Raw genomic sequence first — 25,007 nt, forward strand, 5'->3', positions numbered from 1 at the left:
TGTAGGAGCATCTACTGATGGGAGACCCTGTGTTCAGTCAGGATCGCTCGAAGGTGACGGCTGCTAGTCTAAGATTATTACTGATGGGGAGATCCCATGTTCAGTCAGGATCGCTTACGGGTGACAGCTGCAAGTGTAAGAGTATCTACTGATGGGGAGACCCCGTGTTTTGTCAGGATCACTTGCGGGTGAAGGCTGCTAGTCTAAGAGTATTACTGATGGGGACCCGTGTTGAGTCAGGATCGCTCGCCGGTGACGGTTGGCAATCTAAGAGTATTACTGATGGGGAGACCCCATGTTCAGTCAGGATCACTCGCGGGTGATGGCTGCAAGTCTAAGAGTATTACTGATGGGGATACCCCCTATTCATTCAGGATCGTTCGCGAGTGACGGCTGCTAGTCTAAGAGTACTAATGATGAGGAGACCTTATATTCAGTCAGGATCGCTAGCGGGTGACGGCTGCAAGTGTACGAGTATCTACTGATGGGGAGACCCTATGTTCAGTCAGGATCGCTCGCGGGTGATGGCTGCAAGTCTTAGAGTATTACTGATGGGCATACCCCCTGTTCCTTCAGGATCGTTCGCGGGTGACGGCTGCTAGTCTAAGAGTACTAATGATGAGGAGTCCTTATATTCAGTCAGGATCGATCGTGGGTGAAGGCTGCTAGTTTAAGAGTATTACTGATGGGTAGACCCCGTGTTCAGTCAGGATTGCTCGCGGTTGACGGCTGGCAATCTAAGAGTATTACTGATGGGGAGACCCCGTGTACAGCCAGGATTGCTCGCGGGTGACGGCTGCAAGTGTAAGAGTATCTACTGATGGTAAGACCCTGTGTTCAGTCAAGATCGCTAGCGGGTGACGGGTGCAAATGTAAGAGTATGTACTGATGGGGAGACCCCGTATTCAGTCAGGATCGCTCGCGGGGGACAGCTGCAAGTCTAAGAGTATTACTGATGGGGATACTTCTTGTTCTTTCAGGATCGTTCGCGGGTGATGGCTGCTAGTCTAAGAGTACTAATGATGAGGAGATCTTATATTCAGTCAGGATCACTCGCGGGTGAAGGCTGCTAGTCTAAGAGTATCTCCTGATGGGGAGACCCCGTGTTCAGTCAGGATCGCTCGCGGGTGAAGGCTGCTAGTCTAAGAGTATCTCCTGATGGGGAGACCCCGTGTTCAGTCAGGATCGCTCGCGGGTGAAGGCTGCTAGTCTAAGAGTATCTACTGATGGGTTGACCCCGTGTCCAGTCAGTTTTGCTCGCGGGTGACGGCTGCTAGTTTAAGAGTATCTACTGATGGGGGACCCGGCGTTTAATGAATTAAACAAAACTAACATTGCGTGTAGTGTCTTTATATTTAGATATAAAAGTGCTTTATTTGAACAAAAGAGAGATTGGATTAATAATATCCTTGCAAATGTTTAAATGTTTCATAAGGATTCTGACAGAACCATATGTGTTTATATTGACAGTAACTCAAAGCATTCAGAGGTGCTGCTTTGCTTTACCTAGCATCCAGGCGCTCTTCCATGGATGATACATGGCTTCCCCATGCAACCACCCATGGGTTTTGTTGCACAACCCTGCCCACTAATAATTGGAGACAGGGGTTTGCACCAAAAGTAAATGCCCTGTCAAAGCAGGTGTTAAAAGGGAGTAATACTTGTATTTCTCCTAACTTTTCCCACTTTGCATGTGTGCTGGACTGTACAGCACGCATCCGAAGTGGGAGAAGTGTAAAAGTGTCTCTCTCCCATTACAAAACCTATGTCAGACTCACGCAGACACCTTTGCACTATGGTGCAAAGCTGTGTGCGTGGTGTTCAGCAGTCTGATTGTGCACCAGAACTAGTGAGAGACCAGGATAGTGCAATGTCTTTGTAGGTATGGTGCCTCCCTCTCCCCTCCGTCTCGCGCAACGCAGCAACTTTGGGCGCTGCACTGCGTTCGGTAATAGTCTTGATAATTTGGGTTTATGAATGGTGGAGAGCTTGGGCCCTCCCCGCTGCCCACACTCACTCCCTGTGCTCAGAGACACTTGAAGCATGGGGGCATGGACTGAAACCTGTCCCACTGTACCGTGTGTCTGTCTCTGAACCCGCAAACCAAAAGCAAGGGCAGGGGGGATGCCATTGGTGGAATTGGTGTATCATTCCCCCAAAAAGAATTCCTCTGCTCATTAGGCTAAAGAGGGAACTGCTGGTAATTCTCTGATTGGAAAAGGCTGACTGATTGAGCACAGACCCTGACCCCGCAGCAGTGACGGCGGCCCCTGGGTCTCTGGGCAGGGCACCACTGGCTATGGCATTAGTAGAACACCTTTCTATCCAGAGATATCCCTCCGGGTGAGATGGTGGCACTCATAGTCAGGGATTCGGGCTTAAGAAAAAATCCTAAACTTACTACTTTTGGCATTCACAGAAGGCATTTAGTAGTAGTGAAGTTAGGATTGTGTCTTAAGCTTGACTTAAGACAAATTTAAGACAAACTTAGGACAGACTTAAGACAGACTTAAGACAGACGTAAGACAGACTTAAGAGAAAATCCTAACTTTACTACTACTAAATGCCTTCTGTGAATGCCAAAAGTAGTAAGTTTAGGATGTTGTCTTAGGTTAGTTCTGTGAATCGGCCCTCAGTCTGTAAACCTTTCTCTGCTCTTACAGACCACCAATTTCATATATACATGGGGCAGATTTACAAGCCCCTTGCTCCACTTTTGCGTCACTTTTAACAAGTGAAAAGTGACGCAAAAGTGTGGCAAGGGGCCTGCAAATCTGTCCCATAGAGCGATGGATACTTATTATTAAATATTGCAACACTGCAATGTTGCACACTGGTTCACTAGAGGTTGTCTGCTTTTTTAACGATGGGTAATTATGTTTTGTGCTCTTGGCGCGGCTGATGAAAGCAGGATGTGTTGAACTATAATCTCATGAGGGAGACTCTCCCGGTTACTTTCCTTGGAGTGTTGTGTGTGTGTGTGTGGGGGGAGGGGGTCTTCATGTGGGGACCATGGGGGGCATTGCATTGTTCCAACTCACCTCCTCCGTGTCCATGGTTATTATTTCCTAAAAAGAAGGGAAGGAAAGGAAAAGTGAAAATATGCATTTCTCGCTGGACATCTTTTTTCATAACAATTTTTTTAGTTAATTCACATCATAAATGACAATTTGGTTTCACTTTTGATACTTCAGAGCACTCGTTTTTCAGGAGTACGAATTCCCTCTCATCCCCTGTAGCATACACTCTCTCAGCACTCGTTGAAAATGCCGGCTCATCCCAATGAACGCATTTGGGGGCATATTATCAAGAAGCGGCGTTAACATTATCGCTGCTTTATCGGCAGCCAAACTGCCACTAAAGCGGCGATAATGGGCTTGATAATATGCCCTTGTGGATTCCCATAGCAGCCCAGGTTCTGGTGTGAATATGGGCTTCTGTTGGACTTCTCTACGGCATATAATTAAGCCCCTTATGGCCGCTTTAGCAGCAGTTTCCTGCCCATAAGGCAGCGTCAATTTTAACGCTGTGCTTGATAATATGCCCCGAAGTTCCAAGCAATTCTAATTGTCCAAATCTTGCAAAGTTGAGGCGGTGTGAGGTCCATCCATTCCCCTTTCCCCAAGGATGTATGCCCCCCTGCTCATGGTAACACGTCATACTCCCAGCGGATAATATACTAACCCCCCCTGCTGCAGCCACTGGGCTCACAGCCATGCAGACCATGGGGCAATGCTGAGTCCTTTGTCTGACGGTGAGGACAGGAAGACTTGAGGTCAGCTCAGAGTCTCCTGTTTACAAGAATGCTTGTATCCTGCTGCCCCAAGCAAGTGCCCCATGAGGTTAAAACAGCCCCAGCCACGTCCCACCTTGGTTCTGGAGCGGACTACCAAGAGGAAGGGGGAGGCATTTTGGGGATGATGTATCATTCCATAAAAAAGAGACCCCCCTTGCTAACTGGTTCATTGGAAGAAGATGGCTGAAGGTGGAGATCAGGGCTCAAACTGCAGATGAGAGAGGGGGGACCACAGGCTGGCCACATTTAGAGGAGGGTGCTGCCCCCTTATAGGGCAGACAAAAAGGTGAATTCATCTGAACAGAGAAGAAAGCTGTTAGCTGAGAGAAACAACTTTGTGAACACCTAGGAAAAATACAAATGGAATTGGAGGATAATAATTTACAAACTGTGTGACGTTGAAATAAGCGGGCCCCATGGGACTACATTTATTTGGAGCCCCCATAATGTGAAGGCATCTGAAACAAGATAGGCGGAAGGATGTGCCCGATCAGAGCCGAATCACCAGAACAAGACCCAGATATCCCCGCCCACACGCAGTGGAGGTTCAGAGTGCTGGACCTATTCCCACATGCTGCACAGAAGCATCATGAAACTCATCCGTGTCTCGATTGGTTTGCGCTTGGTTGCATGACGCAGTATGAAAAAGGCGGTTCCAGTTGGGTTGAGGCTGTTTGAAAGTACAGAGAAAACATAATGAAAAAAGCAAAAATGCAAAACCCAAATAAAAATGCTCTCTTTTAGAACCAGCTGCTTACCCCTTCTAATCAATTTCCCCCTAGCTTTTTTTTCTGCACTCTTCCATTATCAATTATTGTCCATAAGCTCAAATTCATTTTGTTATGCACATTCTAAGTAAATCCATTAACGTTGTATCTCAAAAAATCGATTGATACCATTAGCTAATATAAAAAATGATATAGCATAAATTTCTAAATGCGCTACATCAATATTTATCCCTGACCTGAGCCAAAATGTATTTGCCTAACCCGTGCAAATGATTTTTAATAATCTAATCAAGAGGCGTCATCCTGTTGCCATCTATATTCCACTAATCAGCACTTCCTGCCCTGTTTTAATGCGTCAATTACCATCAATTGATTTTACTCCTATTGAACTGTCAATCCAGCACCTAACATGGCAGCTGGCAGGTAGCGGCAATTTCTGATCTGCATGCTAGATACATACCTTCGTTTAGACCTTTGGGCACCCATGAACACTGCTCTGGGTGGACCTCCTTTGGGCACCCATGAACACTGCTCAGAGTGGTCCACATTTGGGCACCCATGAACACTGCTCTGGGTGGACCACCTTTGGATACCCATGAACACTGCTCAGAGTGGTCCACATTTGGGCACCCAAGAACAATACTCAGGGTGGACCACCTTTGGGCACCCATGAACACTGCTCTGGGTGGACCACCTTTGGATACCCATGAACACTGCTCAGAGTGGTCCACATTTGGGCACCCAAGAACAATACTCAGGGTGGACCACCATTGGGCACCCATGAACAATACTCAGGGTGGACCACCTTTGGCACCCATGAACAATACTCAGGGTGGTCCACCTTTGGATACCCATGAACACTGCTCTGGGTGGTCCACCTTTGGATACCCATGAACACTGCTCTGGGTGGTCCACTTGTGAACACTGCTCTGGGTGGTCCACCTTTGTGAACACTTCTCCGGGTGGTCCACCTCTGGGCACCCATGAATACTGCTCTGGGTGGTCCACCTTTGGATTACCCATGAACACTGCTCTGGGTGGTCCACCTATGGGCACCCATGAACAATACACAGGGTGGACCACCTTTGAGCACCCATGAACACTGCTCAGAGTGGTCCACATTTGGATACCCATGAACACTGCTCTCGGTGGTCCACCTTTGTGAACACTGCTCTGGGTGGTCCACCTTTGTGAACACTTCTCTGGGTGGTCCACCTCTGGGCACCCATGAACACTGCTCTGGGTGGTCCACCTTTGGATTACCCATGAACACTGCTCTGGGTGGTCCACCTTTGGGCACCCATGAACAATACACAGGGTGGACCACCTTTGGGCACCCATGAACACTGCTCTGAGTGGTCCACCTTTGGATACCCATGAACACTGCTTTGGGTGGTCCACCTTTGGATACCCATGAACCCTGCTCTGGGTGGTCCACCTTTGGATTACCCATGAACACTGCTCTAGGTGGTCCACCTTTGGGCACCCATGAACACTGCTCTGGATGGCCCACCTTTGGATTACCCATGAACACTGCTCTGCGTGGTCCACCTTTGGATTACCCATGAACACTGCTCTGGGTGTTTCACCTTTGGGCACCCATGAACACTGCTCTGGGTAGTACACCTTTGGATTACCCATGAACACTGCTCTGGGTGATCCACCTTTGGGCACCCATGAACACTGCCCCGGGTAGTCCACCTTTGGGCACCCATGAACACTACTCTGGGTTGTCCACCTTTGGATTACCCATGAACACTGCTCTGGGCAGTCCACCTTTGGGACTGGCTGCTTATATCTATGAAAACAAAAATCACACTCAGAAACTTTGGAGTCTCCATGTTTGCCACATAATTGTTTTCAGCCCTAATCTATTCAATCCCATTGTCTTAAAATTTGAAATTGTGATTCACAGGAATGGCTGGTGAGTTGTATATACAGAAGTACACAAAGGTGATAACCTTTTAAGGCACTTCAATGCTTTTTTTAATGCTAGTATTTAATAACTAAACGCCAAACACCTTCCTGATCACATCCACACAGTATTGTTGTTCACTTGCTAGCGGCTATTAATGCGATGGTATAATTGTGGTTAGTGCTGTTGGCGCTCCTGTGAAGCGAGCCTGCGCTCTACTGTGCATTATCCTGAGCGAAGCTCTCCAGGTAACATCCCTGGGCGCTGTATGTGGGTGCTTCATGTGTGACCCCAAGGCAGCCTTGCATGGTTCCAACTTACCTCCAAACCCTCCGTTGCCGCCATGATTATCATGATGGTCTGAAAAGGAACAGAAAGCAAAGAAAGGTCAAATGACGTCTCCAACTGGACATCTCAGCTCATAATTTTATTCAATTTTTATGCATATTACAGATGAAAATGTGGTTTAACTTTTCATACCAGTTGCACACTTTACTATCCCTTCAGTTATTAGTAGTCCTAAATCACCTGCCCCAGAGTGACGTGTCCCGGGACTTCTCAGCAGCCGTACAAATGTTATTGTTTGTCACACCAGTCAACAACCAAAGCACTGTCTGATGGAGCCCGACTATTACCTGCGACAGTCTGTAGGAAAGGGCTCGAGAGCAGTGACGGAGAGAGTCATGACTCAATGACGTCTCAGAGCCCGCCCAGACACCATCCTCACCTCTACAAGATGGCTCCGGACAAGGGGGAGGAGTGTGAACCATCCCTCATGCCTCTGCCCCACTGCACCCCATATCTCCTTCACACAACGTGATAGGTCCCTAAATCATGAGCCGTGCCTGAAATGTTCAAATAGTTGCAAACCTTTCCTGATTGTTACAAGTCTGGCTGGGCTGAGGTTGTCACATCGTTGTGTGTAGTGGTGCACAGGAGGGGACAGGCTGAGGTTGTCACATCGCTGTGTGTAGTTGTGCACGGGAGAGGACAGGCTGAGGTTGTCACATTGCTGTGTGTAGTTGTGCACGGGAGGGGACAGGCTGAGGTTGTCTCATTGCTGTGTGTAGTGGTGCACGGGAGGGGACAGGCTGAGGTTGTCACATTGCTGTGTGTAGTTGTACACGGGCGAGGACAGGCTGAGGTTGTCACATTGCTGTGTGTAGTGGTGCACGGGAGAGGACAGGCTGAGGTTGTCTCATTGCTGTGTGTAGTGGTGCACGGGAGGGGACAGGCTGAGGTTGTCACATTGCTGTGTGTAGTTGTACACGGGAGGGGACAGGCTGAGGTTGTCACATTGCTGTGTGTACCTGTGCATGGGTGGGGACAGGCTGAGGTTGTCACATTGCTGTGTGTAGCTGTGCACAGGAGGGGACAGGCTGAGGTTGTCACATTGCTGTGTGTAGTTGTGCACGGGAGGGGACAGGCTGAGGTTGTCATGTTGCTGTGTGTAGCTGTGCACGGGAGAGGACAGGCTGAGGTTGTCACATTGCTGTGTATAGCTGTGCACGGGAGGGGACAGGCTGAGGTTGTCACGTTGCTGTGTGTAGCTGTGCACGGGAGGGGACAGGCTGAGGTTGTCACATTGCTGTGTGTACCTGTGCACGGGTGGGGACAGGCTGAGGTTGTCACATTGCTGTGTGTACCTGTGCATGAGTGGGGACAGGCTGAGGTTGTCACATTGCTGTGTGTAGCTGTGCACAGGAGGGGACAGGCTGAGGTTGTCACATTGCTGTGTGTAGTTGTGCACGGGAGGGAACAGGCTGAGGTTGTCATGTTGCTGTGTGTAGCTGTGCACGGGAGGGGACAGGCTGAGGTTGTCACATTGCTGTGTGTACCTGTGCACGGGAAGGGACAGGCTGAGGTTGTCACATTGCTGTGTGTACCTGTGCACGGGTGGGGACAGGCTGTGAATGTCTCATTGCTGTGTGTAGTGGTGCACGGGAGGGGACAGGCTGAGGTTGTCTCATTGCTGTGTGTAGTGGTGCACGGGAGGGGACAGGCTGAGGTTGTCTCATTGCTGTGTGTAGTGGTACACGGGAGGGGACAGGCTGAGGTTGTCTCATTGCTGTGTGTAGTTGTGCACGGGAGAGGACAGGCTGAGGTTGTCACATTGCTGTGTGTAGTTGTGCACGGGAGGGGACAGGCTGAGGTTGTCTCATTGCTGTGTGTAGTGGTGCATGGGAGGGGACAGGCTGAGGTTGTCACATTGCTGTGTGTAGTTGTGCATGGGAGGGGACAGGCTGTCAATGTCTCATTGCTGTGTGTAGTGGTGCACGGGAGGGGACAGGCTGAGGTTGTCTCATTGCTGTGTGTAGTGGTGCACGGGAGGGGACAGGCTGAGGTTGTCTCATTGCTGTGTATAGTGGTGCACTGGAGGGGACAGGCTGAGGTTGTCTCATTGCTGTGGGTAGTGGTGCACGGGAGGGGACAGGCTGAGGTTGTCTCATTGCTGGGTGTAGTGGTGCACAGGAGGGGACAGGCTGAGGTTGTCTCATTGCTGTGTGTAGTGGTGCACGGGAGGGGACAGGCTGAGGTTGTCTCATTGCTGTGTGTAGTTGTGCACGGGAGGGGACAGGCTGAGGTTGTCATGTTGCTGTGTGTAGTGGTGCACAGGAGGGGACAGGCTGAGGTTGTCACATCGCTGTGTGTAGTTGTGCACGGGAGAGGACAGGCTGAGGTTGTCACATTGCTGTGTGTAGTTGTGCACGGGAGGGGACAGGCTGAGGTTGTCTCATTGCTGTGTGTAGTGGTGCATGGGAGGGGACAGGCTGAGGTTGTCACATTGCTGTGTGTAGTTGTACACGGGAGAGGACAGGCTGAGGTTGTCACATTGCTGTGTGTAGTGGTGCACGGGAGAGGACAGGCTGAGGTTGTCACATTGCTGTGTGTAGCTGTGCACGGGAGGGGACAGGCTGAGGTTGTCACATTGCTGTGTGTACTTGTGCACGGGTGGGGACAGGCTGAGGTTGTCACATTGCTGTGTGTAGCTGTGCACAGGAGGGGACAGGCTGAGGTTGTCACATTGCTGTGTGTAGTTGTGCACGGGAGGGGACAGGCTGAGGTTGTCATGTTGCTGTGTGTAGCTGCGCACGGGAGAGGACAGGCTGAGGTTGTCACATTACTGTGTGTAGCTGTGCACGGGAGGGGACAGGCTGAGGTTGTCACATTGCTGTGTGTACCTGTGCACGGGTGGGGACAGGCTGAGGTTGTCACATTGCTGTGTGTACCTGTGCACGGGTGGGGACAGGCTGAGGTTGTCACATTGCTGTGTGTAGCTGTGCACAGGAGGGGACAGGCTGAGGTTGTCACATTGCTGTGTGTAGTTGTGCACGGGAGGGGACAGGCTGAGGTTGTCATGTTGCTGTGTGTAGCTGTGCACGGGAGGGGACAGGCTGAGGTTGTCACCTTGCTGTGTGTACCTGTGCACGGGAGGGGACAGGCTGAGGTTGTCACATTGCTGTGTGTACCTGTGCACGGGTGGGGACAGGCTGTGAATGTCTCATTGCTGTGTGTAGTGGTGCACGGGAGGGGACAGGCTGAGGTTGTCTCATTGCTGTGTGTAGTGGTGCACTGGAGGGGACAGGCTGAGGTTGTCTCATTGCTGTGTGTAGTGGTACACGGGAGGGGACAGGCTGAGGTTGTCTCATTGCTGTGTGTAGTTGTGCACGGGAGAGGACAGGCTGAGGTTGTCACATTGCTGTGTGTAGTTGTGCACGGGAGGGGACAGGCTGAGGTTGTCTCATTGCTGTGTGTAGTGGTGTACGGGAGGGGACAGGCTGAGGTTGTCACATTGCTGTGTGTAGTTGTACACGGGAGGGGACAGGCTGTGAATGTCTCATTGCTGTGTGTAGTGGTGCACGGGAGGGGACAGGCTGAGGTTGTCTCATTGCTGTGTGTAGTGGTGCACGGGAGGGGACAGGCTGAGGTTGTCTCATTGCTGTGTGTAGTGGTACACGGGAGGGGACAGGCTGAGGTTGTCTCATTGCTGGGTGTAGTGGTGCACGGGAGGGGACAGGCTGAGGTTGTCTCATTGCTGTGTGTAGTTGTACACGGGAGGGGACAGGCTGAGGTTGTCTCATTGCTGGGTGTAGTGGTGCACGGGAGGGGACAGGCTGAGGTTGTCTCATTGCTGTGTGTAGTGGTGCACTGGAGGAGACAGGCTGAAGTTGTCTCATAGCTGTGTGTAGCTGTGCATGGGAGAGAACAGGCTGAGGTTGTCACATTGCTGTGTATAGCTGTGCATGGGAGGGGACACGCTAAGGTTTTCACATTGCTGTGTGTAGTTGTGCATGGGAGGGGAGAAGCTGAGGTTGTCATGTTGCTGTGTGTAGTTGTGCATGGGAGGGGAGAGGCTGAGATTGTCACGTTGCTGTGTGTAGTGGTGCACGGGAGGGGACAGGCTGAGGTTGTCACGTTGCTGTGTGTAGTGGTGCACAGGAGGGGAGGGCTGAGGTTGTCACATTGCTGTGTGTAGCTGTGCACGGGTGGGGACAGGCTGAGGTTGTCACGTTGCTGTGTGTAGTGGTGCACGGGAGGGGAGGGCTGAGGTTGTCACATTGCTGTTTGTAGCTGTGCACGGCAGGGAACAGGCTGAGGTTGTCACATTGCTTTGTGTAGTGGTGCACGGGAGGGGACAGGCTGAGGTTGTCTCATTGCTGTGTGTAGTGGTGCACGGGAGGGGACAGGCTGAGGTTGTCACATTGCTGTGTGTAGGTGTGCGCAGGAGGGGACAGGCTGAAGTTGTCACATTGCTTTGTGTAGTTGTGCGCGGGAGGGGACAGGCTGAGGTTGACACGTTGCTGTCTGTAGCTGTGCACGGGAGGGGACAGGCTGAGGTTATCACATTGCTGTGTGTACCTGTGCACGGGTGGGGAAAGGCTGAGGTTGTCACATTGCGGTGTGTAGCTGTGCACAGGAGGGGACAGGCTGAGGTTGTCACATTGCTGTGTGTAGTTGTGCACGGGAGGGGACAGGCTGAGGTTGTCATGTTGCTGTGTGTAGCTGTGCACAGGAGGGTACAGGCTGAGATTGTCACGTTGCTGTGTGTAGTGGTGCACGGGAGGGGACAGGCTGAGGTTGTCACGTTGCTGTGTGTATTGGTGCACGGGAGGGGAGGGCTGAGGTTGTCACATTGCTGTGTGTAGCTGTGCACGGGTGGGGACAGGCTGAGGTTGTCACGTTGCTCTGTGTAGTGGTGCACGGGAGGGGAGGGCTGAGGTTGTCACATTGCTGTGTGTAGCTGTGCACGGCAGGGAACAGGCTGAGGTTGTCACATTGCTTTGTGTAGTGGTGCACGGGAGGGGACAGGCTGAGGTTGTCTCATTGCTGTGTGTAGTGGTGCACGGGAGGGGACAGGCTGAGGTTGTCTCATTGCTTTGTGTAGTGGTGCACGGGAGGGGACAGGCTGAGGTTGTCTCATTGCTGTGTGTAGTGGTGCACGGGAGGGGACAGGCTGAGGTTGTCTCATTGCTGTGTGTAGTGGTACACGGGAGGGGACAGGCTGAGGTTGTCTCATTGCTGGGTGTAGTGGTGCACGGGAGGGGACAGGCTGAGGTTGTCTCATTGCTGTGTGTAGTTGTACACGGGAGGGGACAGGCTGAGGTTGTCTCATTGCTGGGTGTAGTGGTGCACGGGAGGGGACAGGCTGAGGTTGTCTCATTGCTGTGTGTGGTGGTGCACGGGAGGAGACAGGCTGAAGTTGTCTCATAGCTGTGTGTAGCTGTGCACGGGAGAGAACAGGCTGAGGTTGTCACATTGCTGTGTATAGCTGTGCATGGGAGGGGACACGCTAAGGTTTTCACATTGCTGTGTGTAGTTGTGCATGGGAGGGGAGAAGCTGAGGTTGTCATGTTGCTGTGTGTAGTTGTGCATGGGAGGGGAGAGGCTGAGATTGTCACGTTGCTGTGTGTAGTGGTGCACGGGAGGGGACAGGCTGAGGTTGTCACGTTGCTGTGTGTAGTGGTGCACAGGAGGGGAGGGCTGAGGTTGTCACATTGCTGTGTGTAGCTGTGCACGGGTGGGGACAGGCTGAGGTTGTCACGTTGCTGTGTGTAGTGGTGCACGGGAGGGGAGGGCTGAGGTTGTCACATTGCTGTGTGTAGCTGTGCACGGCAGGGAACAGGCTGAGGTTGTCACATTGCTTTGTGTAGTGGTGCACGGGAGGGGACAGGCTGGGGTTGTCTCATTGCTGTGTGTAGTGGTGCACGGGAGGGGACAGGCTGAGGTTGTCACATTGCTGTGTGTAGGTGTGCGCAGGAGGGGACAGGCTGAGGTTGTCACATTGCTTTGTGTAGTTGTGCGCGGGAGGGGACAGGCTGAGGTTGACACGTTGCTGTGTGTAGCTGTGCACGGGAGGGGACAGGCTGAGGTTGTCACATTGCTGTGTGTACCTGTGCACGGGTGGGGACAGGCTGAGGTTGTCACATTGCTGTGTGTAGCTGTGCACAGGAGGGGACAGGCTGAGGTTGTCACATTGCTGTGTGTAGTTGTGCACGGGAGGGGACAGGCTGAGGTTGTCATGTTGCTGTGTGTAGCTGTGCACAGGAGGGGACAGGCTGAGATTGTCACGTTGCTGTGTGTAGTGGTGCACGGGAGGGGACAGGCTGAGGTTGTCACGTTGCTGTGTGTAGTGGTGCACGGGAGGGGAGGGCTGAGGTTGTCACATTGCTGTGTGTAGCTGTGCACGGGTGGGGACAGGCTGAGGTTGTCACGTTGCTGTGTGTAGTGGTGCACGGGAGGGGAGGGCTGAGGTTGTCACATTGCTGTGTGTAGCTGTGCACGGCAGGGAACAGGCTGAGGTTGTCACATTGCTTTGTGTAGTGGTGCACGGGAGGGGACAGGCTGAGGTTGTCTCATTGCTGTGTGTAGTGGTGCACGGGAGGGGACAGGCTGAGGTTGTCACATTGCTTTGTGTAGTTGTGCGCGGGAGGGGACAGGCTGAGGTTGTCACGTTGCTGTGTGTAGCTGTGCACGGGAGGGGACAGGCTGAGGTTGTCACATTGCTGTGTGTACCTGTGCACGGGTGGGGACAGGCTGAGGTTGTCACATTGCTGTGTGTAGCTGTGCACAGGAGGGGACAGGCTGAGGTTGTCACATTGCTGTGTGTAGTTGTGCACGGGAGGGGACAGGCTGAGGTTGTCATGTTGCTGTGTGGAGCTGTGCACAGGAGGGGACAGGCTGAGGTTGTCACATTGCTGTGTGTAGCTGTGCAAGGGAGGGGACAGGCTGAGGTTGTCACATTGCTGTGTATAGCTGTGCACGTGAGGGGAAAGGCTGAGGTTGTCACATTGCTGTGTGTAGCTGTGATTGGGGGAGAGGCTGAGGTTGTCACGTTGCTGTGTGTAGTTGTGCACGGGATGGGACAGGCTGAGGTTGTCACGTTGCTGTGTGTAGCTGTGCAAGGGAGGGGACAGGCTGAGGTTGTCACGTTGCTGTGTGTAGCCGTGCACGGGAGGGGACAGGCTGAGGTTGTCACATTGTTGTGTGTAGCTGTGCACAGGGGGAGAGGCTGAGGCTGTCACATTGCTGTGTGTAGTTTTGCACGGGAGGGGAGAGGCTGCGGTTGTCATGTCGCTGTGTGTAGCTGTGCACGGGAGTGGAGAGGAGAGGCTGAGGTTGTCATATTGCTGTGTGTAGCTGTGAAAGGGAGGGGACAGGCTGAGGTTGTCTTATTGCTGTGTGTAGTTGTGCATGGGAGGGGAGAGGCTGAGGTTTTTTCATGTTGCTGTGTGTACCTGAGCACGGGAGGGGACATGCTGAGGTTGTCACATTGCTGTGTGTAGGTGTGTACGGGAGCGGACCGGCTGAGGTTGTCACATTGCTGTGTGTAGCTGTGCACGGGAGAGAGTCTGATGTTGTCACACTGCTGTGTGTAGTTGTGCACGGGAGGGGAGAGGCTGAGGTTGTTACGTTGCTGTGTGTAGTTGTGCATGGGGAGAGGCTGAGGTTGTCACATTGCTGTGTGTAGCTATGCACGGGAGGGGACAGGCTGAGGTTGTCACATTGCTGTGTGTAGCTGTGCACCGGAGGGGACAGGCTGAGGTTTTCACATTGCTGTGTGTAGCTGTGCATGGGAGGGGACAGGCTGAGGTTGTCACATTGCTTTGTGTAGTGGTGCACGGGAGGGGACAGGCTGAGGTTGTCATGTTGCTGTGTACTTCATATGCTCAAAAAAATCTTCCATTGGATCCCTGCCGAAACAAGAAAGACTGTCACCCACGCACTGGTTACGAGTCGACTAGACTACGGAAACACCCTCTACGCCGGAATTACAGCCAAATTACAGAAAAAACTCCAACGCATCCAAAACGCATCAGCAAGACTCATTTTGGATATCCCTCCCCAAGATCACATTACCGGCCACCTGAAAGACCTCCACTGGCTTCCCGTCAACAAGAGAATAACATTTCGTCTCCTCACCCACGCACACAAGGCCCTCTACAAACTAGGGCCCGAATGCCTCAACACTCGACTATCCTTCTACACACCCACCCGCCAACTAAGATCCTCCAATCAAGGCCTCGCTGCAGTTCCGCGTATCCAAAGATCCACGATGGGAGGTAGATCCTTCTCCTACTTGGCGGCCAAGACCTGGAACTCACTCCCCACTCACCTCCGCCTTACACAGAACCGCATCTCCTTCAGAAAAGAACTTAAAACCTGGCTATTCCATAAATAATAATCCCCCCCCCCCAAGCGCCTTGAGACCCTCTGGGTGAGTAGTGCGCTATATACATTCTTGAACTTGAACTTGAACTTGACAGGCTAAGGTTGTCACATTGCTTTGTGTAGTTGTGCATGGCAGGGGAGAGACTGAGGTTGTCCTGTTGCTGTGTGTAGTTGTGCATAGGAGGGGAGAGGCTGAAGTTGTCACGTTGCTGTGTGTAGTTGTGCACGGGAGGGGACAGGCTGAGGTTGTCACGTTGCTGTGTGTAGTGGTGCACGGTAGGGGAGGGCTGAGGTTGTCACATTGCTGTGTGTGGTTGTGCACATGAGAGGACAGGCTGAGGTTGTCATGTTGCTGTGTGTAGCTGTGCACGGGAGGGGACAGGCTGAGGTTGTCACATTGCTGTGTGTAGTTGTGCGCGGGAGGGGACAGGCTGTGGTTGTCACATTGCTGTGTGTAGTTGTGCACGGCAGGGGACAGGCTGTGGTTGTCACATTGCTGTGTGTAGTTGTGCACGGGAGTTGACAGGCTGAGTTTGTCACATTGTTGTGTGTAGTTGTGCGCGGGAGGGGACAGGCTGCGGTTGTCATATTGCTGTGTGTAGTTGTGCACGGGAGGGGACAGGCTGTGGTTGTCACAATGCTGTGTGTAGTTGTGCACGAGAGTTGACAGGCTGAGTTTGTCACATTGTTGTGTGTAGTTGTGCGCGGGAGGGGACAGGCTGTGGTTGTCACATTGCTGTGTGTAGTTGTGCACGGGAGTTGACAGGCTGAGTTTGTCACATTGTTGTGTGTAGTTGTGCGCGGGAGGGGACAGGCTGAGGTTGTCATGTTGCTGTGTGTAGTTGTGCACAGGAGTTGACAGGATGTGTTTGTCACATTGCTGTGTGTAGGTGTGCGCAGGAGGGGACAGGCTGAGGTTGTCATGTTGCTGTGTGTAGGTGTGCGCAGGAGGGGACAGGCTGAGGTTGTCATGTTGCTGTGTGTAGGTGTGGCAGGAGGGGACAGGCTGAGGTTGTCACATTGCTGTGTGTAGTTGTGCACGGGAGGGGACAGGCTGAGGTTGTCACATTTCTCACAGGAATGAGTTATGGTCGGCAGGTATGGATGGTATAGTAGGCAGATACAGTAGAAATGTTTGTATTGTAGTGATATTTTCTATGGCAGTTATTCTGAGGTGCACACTTTCGGTATGTTTCGTAGATAAGCGGTTATAGTAAGCATCTATGGTATGTAGATTTGTTAGGTGTGTTAGGAGACCTAAAGACTAGCATGTAATGGGGAAAGGATGATGTAGATAAACCCTGCTCTCTGTTGCCCACTTATGTCCTTCCTCTGATGGAACAACACAGCCAGTGGGGCTTTTTTCTCCAGGTAGCACACATTTTAATAACAACATGGTACAGAAGAAAGACACCTTCCCATGGGGTAAGAAAATCAAGCACAAAAAAAAGTTAAAAACAGAAAGGGTAGAGATTCAGCAGTCTGACTCTGAAAGCTGCTGGTCCCCTCATCCTTCCTAAGCTAATGTCATCGGGTGATGATGCACTGTATGGTGACAGCGGGGCCACAATCTCCACTTCAATCGGCTTCACATTGTTGCCCTCACAGACCTAACCAGAGGAGGCAAAAACTGGAGAAGGACTTCGTAACACACACACAGCTATTACGAACAAATTAAGAACTTGCTATGTGCAGCAGTGGACATGTTGGAGGGAACAATGGGGCATATTTACAAGGAAGTGGCGGAGTGCAGCCACTGGGGTAACGAAAAGTGTGGGGGCTCCCTGCACGGTACGTAGTGGGGCCCCCTCCGGGCCCAATCAGGAGTTCTCCGGCAGAGTGCAGTGCCTAGGGGGCCCCTTGGAGCTTGGGGCCCCCCGCACCGCGGGAGCTGCGGAGGCCAGTGTTACGCCCCTGAGTGCTGTGTTAGCCTTCTTGGCTTAACGCTGCGCTCTGCCACTTCTGAAACAATGGTGTCCCTTCCTCACATAAACAATCTCAAATGGTGATTTGTAACTTCTATATGAGTTGTATTCATGCAGCGCACATAGAAGTTGCAACTCCTCATCTTTCAAATGATTGTTAATGTGCAGGAAGGGACACTTTGTTTCAGAAGTGGCAGAGCGCAGCGTTAAGCCAAGAAGGCTAATGCCGCACTCCGGCACCTAAATCCTAACTCTGCAGCAGTACGAGCCAGTGAAGGCCTTTGAGGGACCTTCAGGAGACTCCTTTAGTTCTTTCACAGTGTCTCTTCATTTCAAAACTGAAGCATTTTCAATAGTCTATGCTATGAAGCCATAAGTGTTGCTCATTTATCTTACACAACTAATAACCACTGGCAAAGCCTATAGTTGTCTTGTTGTAGATGTAATGTTATTTGTTGTAGTATATATCTGGATGCATTAACAGAAGCAGCAGGCCTGGATTACCAGTCGGGCAGCACACTACACTAAGGACATGTTTTTAGCTTATGTGTTTTTAAGCCACATCCTTAATTACATTGGCCACGCCAATTTGAGAGTCCCTAGTTTCTTCATTCCACGTAAAGCCCTGTCTCTGAGGTTGCGTGTGCCAGTGCTCTGCTAAAGGGCAGGAAGCTCTGAAGTCGAGCGATTCACAGCAGGTTCACAAGTTTGGCCTGTGAGCGGGTCATGGCGGCATGAACGGCACCCCTGCTGCTGCTGGACGAGGGCTTTCGGTGCAGAGGACTGTAGCACGAATGCACCACTTGGCCTTCCGTGCACTGCTCTCCCTCATAGGGGGCAGGTAGAGTGGCTGTGTTTGACGCTATGGCGGAGTGATCTTTGCAGGGAGATGTGCTGAAAGAGAAGGAGGGACTACTTTATCTCTTGGATTTCGGCGCATGCACAGATGTAAACCAGCCAAAGGCTGTCACTCACCTGACAGCTGACATACCAACTGGTGTCCTGTGGGCCAATCCACAATTGGTGCTGCCTACAAGCCAAAGGCTGAAATAGGGAGCAAATTATATAGTTCATTTGAGTGACAACTCAACAGAGCAATGGCAGAAGAGGGCTGACCCAAAGTCTATTTCTATGCATGCAATTTTTGGTTTTATATTTTAGGTCTAGCTTTGGGCAGGCTTGGCTATCTCACCAGCTTCATTTTTCATATATTTGATAAATATACATTTATGCACACATATATACAAGGGCTTTCGGTCAGCTCTCTTCATCCATTGGTCTGCTCAAGTCCATTCACATATTGCTTCTACCCGCCCCCCCCCCTCCCCACAGCAGCGGGACAGCGTTCTCCACAATTCAGTGCCAGGGCTGGTGTGCCGTGACCACTTGTTATTTTTTAGGTCTCGCGACCTATCGATGCGCGCAAGCGCATCGAGCGTAGCGAGAATTCATGTGGCGAAAACATCTTCAAACCAAAGGGCTTTCAGCCCCGCGGTTTTCATGCAGTGCCCGTGTACATGCACGCGCATCGCATCCAAGCCCACCCCAGTCCTCCCCTAGCAGCACTCCTCCCACGCCAGCAACTCCCCCCTCCCACACCAGCACCTCCCCTCTCTCGCATTCGCGCCATCCGGCTTCTCCTCCCCTAGCAGCACTCCTCCCACACCAGCATCTCCCCCCTCCCACACCAGCACCTCCCCTTTCTCGCATTCACACCCACCCACCAGGCTCTCCCGCCCCCATCAGGCTTCCCTCCCAATCCGCCTGCCTCCCCTCGCGCATTCACGCTCCCCCACCAGGCTCTCCCGCCCCCATCCGGCTTCCCTCGTAATCTGCCTGCCTCCCCTCGCTCGCATTCCCGACCCAGGCTCTCCCGCCATGGAAAATAAAACCTGTAAACTTTTTTGTCATGTTTCACTGCACTAGGCGTTTATTTTAAATGATTTAGTCAGGACTGAATATGCAGGCTAGATATTTTGGCTTTCTTGTGCATTTTCAGATGTGTGTTTGCTTTGGTGGTGATGTTCCGGTTACATATTTCTGAAAGCTTTTATTTTATACATCATTTTTAGCGAAACGGAATTTCAGGAACACAAATGCATCAATCAGAATAAGACTTGCTTGGTACGGACGGGCATTCGTACATGCCATGGCTCTCACTGACGGGTAGGCATGCACAGACATGGTACAGTCGGGGCGGACTGAAAAGCATGTGCAGATGGTAGGAAGAGATTCGTATAAGGACGGCAAAGATCACATGCAAGATACACCTCAGTCGCCGACACCGAGACAAAGTCACAGACAGTTTCGTACACACATACAGATGAACTGATCCAGACAGACACACACAGCACTCCTCCCACACCAGCATCTCCCCCCTCCCACACCAGCACCTCCCCTCTCTCGCATTCACGCCCACCCACCAGGCTCTCCCGCCCCCATCAGGCTTCCCTCCCAATCCGCCTGCCTCCCCTCGCGCATTCACGCTCCCCCACCAGGCTCTCCCGCCCCCATCCGGCTTCCCTCGTAATCTGCCTGCCTCCCCTCGCTCGCATTCCCGACCCAGGCTCTCCCGCCATGGAAAATAAAACCTGTAAACTTTTTTGTCATGTTTCACTGCACTAGGCGTTTATTTTAAATGATTTAGTCAGGACTGAAGATGCAGGCTAGATATTTTGGCTTTCTTGTGCATTTTCAGATGTGTGTTTGCTTTGGTTGTGATGTTCCGGTTACATATTTCTGAAAGCTTTTATTTTATACATCATTTTCAGCGAAACGGAATTTCAGGAACACAAATGCATCAATCAGAATAAGACTTGCTTGGTACGGACGGGCATTCGTACATGCCATGGCTCTCACTGACGGGTAGGCATGCACAGACATGGTACAGTCGGGGCGGACTGAAAAGCATGTGCAGATGGTAGGAGGAGATTCGTATAAGGACGGCAAAGATCACATGCAAGATACACCTCAGTCGCCGACACCGAGACAAAGTCACAGACAGTTTCGTACACACATACAGATGAACTGATCCAGACAGACACACACAGCTGGCGTCCTTACCCCACCCCCTAAGAGTAAATTTTGCGGTGTCTGAACGTAAAGCAAACCACTGCTCAAGCCCCATTTTGTCATTTCAAAATTCTTGTTTCCAGTTTACTTCAAACTTCTCCTTCTTCGCACTCCATTGGACTGCATGTGCTTTCTAGGCCTCAACTCTGTACTGCTTCCCCTCACATCCCTGTTCCCCATGCTCTCCTTGTAAATCCCCACACTCTCCAAACTCATCTTTGCTTTGACTGCTCCTCGCAGTCCCACACCTTTTTTTCCCTAACACGCCAGCTTCTATGTTGCCTCCCTGCCCGTCCTTCCTCCAATAACCCTACCTGATCCACCGTTGCAGTCCCACTCTCCCCATTGTGTTTTTATACGTTTCTTTTGTATGTTTAATGTGATAGCGCATGTGACGTGAACACAATTTCCTTACTGACTGAACCCCGTATAAGAGTCTCTACTGTACCGCCTCGTGAGCCCATGGTCTACTGTGTAACCTGTTAGACTACAGACAGACATACACAGCACTACAGAACCAATTGGAGGACGCCACAAAAGGATTTGCTACAATTCTAAACCCACGTGGGAAAGTAAATGCTTGAAACCGGCACTTTCTCTTTTTGTACCAGGATTAAAGCAATAGGTTTAGGCTTCTTCTCCCCCTCACTCGCTTTCCTCCCCCCACTCGCTGGCCACGTCAAACGCGAGAGCTTTAAAGAGGCTTGCTTGAAGGCAATCTGCTTCCCCGCTAATCAGTTTTTTCCCCTCCCACTTTTCCTTTGATGTCCGCCGCGCGTGGCCTCTGCCTGTCGCCTAACATGGTTGTTGGTCCTACCACCTCTCACAAAGCTGCATTTACAATTCTGAGCAGCACTGTATATAAACGTGCCAGTAATCGAAATCGGCAAGCTGTTTTTTTTTTTTTGGGTTGGATTAAGATCGGATGTTTGCTGCATTATCTTGCCCCCCCCTCAGTTGGATTGCACTTTGTCTTCGCTGTGTTTAAAATTAATCTCAGTGCAGGGAAGGTTATTTACTGCAGACGTTTTCTGTAAACGTTTCATTCTCTTGTTTAGATATCTGCATAAGCTTAGACTTTAATTTTCATGGCAAATAAAGTCAACTCTGAGCTTTATTGAGAGAGTAGTTTCCTAATTTGTTTTTAAACTATTTTACATCGTAATACGTTTGCTGAGGTCGAGAAAGCATTTTGCCTTTGAGCAGCTGTCTTTTATCCCAGGAAAACGACTGCCCAGCAACTGAAATGCAACTTGCAAAACATCTTCTTAAATAATAATTGGATGCATGCTAAAAAGTCCATCTATCCGTCCTACATGGCATTTCTGAAAGCTGAGTCTTCCCCAGTCTTCATTATAAACATGCAGACAGTCACCGTCATAACAAAGTGGCTCGCTCCTTAAAGGGTTCCTCCACTAGAATGCTCACACAGTACATAGGCTGCGCTGTTGTGGGAATGGATAAGAATGGCAGTGTGGTGACCACTTCCAAAGTTTCCTTTTTAGGGGTGGCTAATAATTGTTTTTAACCGTCACACCCTCACCCACCCTCACACCCCCTCACCCTCACCCACCCTCACATCCCCTCACCCTCACCCCCACACCCCCTCACAACCCTCTCACTCAGCCTCACACCCTCACACACTCTCACCCTCACACCCCCTCACTCACCCTCACACACTCACACACCCACTCGCCCTCACCCTCACAGCCCCTCACCCTCACCCTCACACCCTCACACCACTCAGCGCTACAACACATATGTGTGTGTAGGTGCAAATGCAATGTTCTTGGATTTTCGTCACAATAAAATACACTGAACATAATCTTCACAAAATGTATTTACAAACGTTTAAGCTATTGCCATTATTTAAGTATTAATTATTTACAAAATTAAAAGCCATTGTTATTTGTAATATCATTACATCTAAGTCACGTAAATACAACACACATTGCATTACAAATGCTATAGGTGTCACATTTGCGAAAGTTACAACTATTGACATTGTAACTGACAAAGCTATTAATTTTGCTATTTTCAAAACCAACACATAAATTAAAAAAGTGTCATTTACAATACCAATCACTCAAACTTTCCTAATGCGAGAAGTTAAAAATATGGGCATTGTAAATCACAAAAAAAATAAAAAGTTATTTAGAAAACCAATAGCTCAAACTTTCCTACTGCGAGACCTATTGGCAACGCCAGTGCTTGTTTTATTTGTTACTAAACTACTTTTGATTATTGGATCAGGTAATCTCGTTGAAATATACCAAATGCATGTGGTATGTGCAGGCACTGGGTGCCAACATTGAATGTTTATTTAAAACCTTATTACAAAACTAAAAAGCCGCCTGTCCAGGTGTATGCTGGAGAAGACATGTGTTAATTAAATTTCTAAAGAAAATGTACAAAACATAAAAAAAACAAGGAATGACAAAGCCAGTGGGCTGGCAGCCAACACCAGGACTAATGGTTTTGCCACTCCTTGTTTATTGTACATTGCATAAGTTTGTGTAAACAGCTGAAGCTGCTTCTGACTCAGATCCAAACACAAGGAGCCAAGAACATCAGTAGGTCATGCTGCCAAGAGCATGAGTAGGTCATGCTGGCAAGAGCATGAGTAGGTTATGGTGCTGCAGAACGAACGGATGTGCACGTGGTCTCACTGTTTTGTTCAGATTGGGCCGTATCACATATTGAGCTAAAAAGAGAAGTTCGTAGCAGTCGACTGCCCCGCTCGATTGGGTTGGTTCATCTCCTGCTGTAGTGGACATCAAACATAAACTAAAGCCACTTCTGGGATCCCCACTGCTTCCATTGTCCGCCACCTGTTGTCGGAGCAGCTCAGGGGGGCATTTATTCATTCAGGGTAACATCCATGCCCTCCGTCCGAGCCCCAGGGTTTGATCACCTGAGCTTTTGTTTTAAGAGCCCCCCTGCTGAGTGACCACGCCCCTGCTGCGCTTGTTTTGGGGGCTGCTCTGAGTGACATGCAATAGACAACCAGAGGGAGGCTCCAGTTGTCTGTGATGACACTCTGGACATCAAGGTGAGAACATGCCCCCCATAATTATCGACAATTAACACATTTCTAAAGTGAACAGTGACTCCTTTGGACATCAAGGTGCTAGAATGTAAGGCAGCAACAAAGAGGAGAGGCCATCTAGAATTGTGTGCACCCTGTGATCATCTGCCCTCGCTTGTAAGTGCGACAAGTGGTCAGAGGAATAACTTGGCCTCTCCCATCTGACCTCCTGCCACCCACCCCCACCACTCCCTGGAGCATCTTTGCAAGCGCTTATAACCACAGACATGTCATGTTTTGTGACGTTCTGGTGGGTACATGCCCTTTGCCTTCATTAAAAATTGGAGTAAAGTCATTTAACCTGGCTTAACACCGCCTTGTGAATAAGGCTCCCTTTCACGCAGCACGTACCGTGAAAGGTGGGGCAAGGGGAGTTGCAGAGGGCGTTCTGCCCCATATTTATAAGGGTGGGGTAAATATGGACCAGCACCAGGGAAAACCTGGTTTCAGCCTGATGAAACGAGGAGAAATGATTAATTTCTCCTGGTTTTTGCTGTTTCTCTGTGCACTCCATTTTGCAGCACAGATGGAAACCTCAAACCGCCGGTGGTGATTGTCGATGTGCAGGAAGGTGTTCATAAAAACAGCTTCTTTTAGATCAAAACAGGAGCTCACAAATGAGATGTGGCCGGGGTCACAACGATTATTTGCAATGTTAGTGAACTGCTGCAGAATCACAATATTGAACAAGCATGTCACTATCCCCGAATACTAGATGTACTTACCTTTAGAGTGTGGGCCAGTGCGCCTGCGCACTGTCAGGGACCTGGCCGAAGAGGGCATGAAAGAGCTGACACTGGATCATACATTCAAAGAGGTCAGGACTGGCCCCCATATGCTCGGCTCAGGGTCCCTGAAATCCTTAGATGTCCCTGCATGCAGCTCCTAGCAGACTGGCTGTAAGTCACAAGAAAGTGCTGGCTCTCTCACCTAGTGGTGTTGAGGACACCTCCTGGGACCAGAGGGCGACCCCCGCGAGGAGGAGGAGGAGGGAGCCTGCAGTCTTCATGCTGATGCTGGGGAGGGCGCCGAATGCTCTGAGGCCAAACCTCGGGCAGGTTTTAAGCTCTCCCTGGGTGGAGGCCTCCTTGTCAATCACACCTGAGCCTCAATCTGGATTCAAGGCAGGTCCAGGCACACCTACATCGATTTATGGAGGAGCGAAAACTCCCTGCATGGACACAGGTTCTATTCTGGGCCCAGTTTCATCTAATTAAGTAATGCTTTAATTATCAATACCTGTTAATTATTCCTTGAGTGAAACTCTCACGAGAAATCAGATCCACAAAGAGATTCCTCGAAACCAAAATTCCAGAATAGAGCCTCTACCTGGAACACGTAACACAGCGGGAGCGCGCAGGGGTCTGGGCTTCAAGGCACTGAGGCCCAGCTCCTTGCTGACACTCTGGGTGATCCTGAACAAACTCACTTCGTTGTGCACTGTGATACCTAAACATGTTTGCAAAATGTAGAAGGGTAACCAGAGGCTCAACCTACCATTTGGTCTCCTGACGGGTGGCCAGTGCCACTCGAAATGAAATGAAAATGAAATACGGCGCTTGGGGCCGTCGGGAAGATTAAGCCAGCTATTGCCCAGAGTCACATGGTGCTGGGCTGACCTGCCGCTGGCGCCGGGATCGAACGGTGAACCCTGTGGTCCGGTCTCAGGCACTCTGGCCGCTGCGCCACACCTCTTCCACTTGGGTCTTTTCCATCGCCAAAGCCTTAAGTCAAGAACTTGGACATTTGGTTTGACCAAAAGTTGACTTTTAATGATCAAGTCACAGCTTTAGCAAACAGGTGTTTTGGGGTT

The 25,007-nt window shown here is 50.7% G+C and overlaps 1 protein-coding gene across 3 annotated transcripts in view; it reads right to left on the reverse strand.

Moving 5' to 3' along the window:
* LOC147693250 (uncharacterized) overlaps positions 1 to 24,315 on the reverse strand; it is a 61,092-nt gene extending 36,777 nt beyond the window's left edge. The window contains exons 1-3 of one of the 3 annotated variants that reach the window (XM_086933646.1): positions 24,125 to 24,315; positions 6,761 to 6,799; positions 3,042 to 3,068 (exon numbers count right to left, since the gene is read on the reverse strand). In XM_086933646.1, coding sequence (XP_086789772.1) covers positions 3,042 to 3,068; positions 6,761 to 6,799; positions 24,125 to 24,203 — 145 coding nt within the window. In that variant the 5' untranslated portion in view covers positions 24,204 to 24,315. The remainder of the gene's footprint in view (positions 1 to 3,041; positions 3,069 to 6,760; positions 6,800 to 24,124) is intronic. The other 2 variants (XM_086933647.1, XM_086933648.1) reach the window with 2 other exon arrangements.
* Between the last annotated feature and the right edge of the window lie 692 nt (positions 24,316 to 25,007).

This window comes from Lissotriton vulgaris, chromosome 8, assembly GCF_964263255.1.
Source record: "Lissotriton vulgaris chromosome 8, aLisVul1.2, whole genome shotgun sequence".
Classification (NCBI taxonomy): domain Eukaryota; kingdom Metazoa; phylum Chordata; class Amphibia; order Caudata; family Salamandridae; genus Lissotriton; species Lissotriton vulgaris.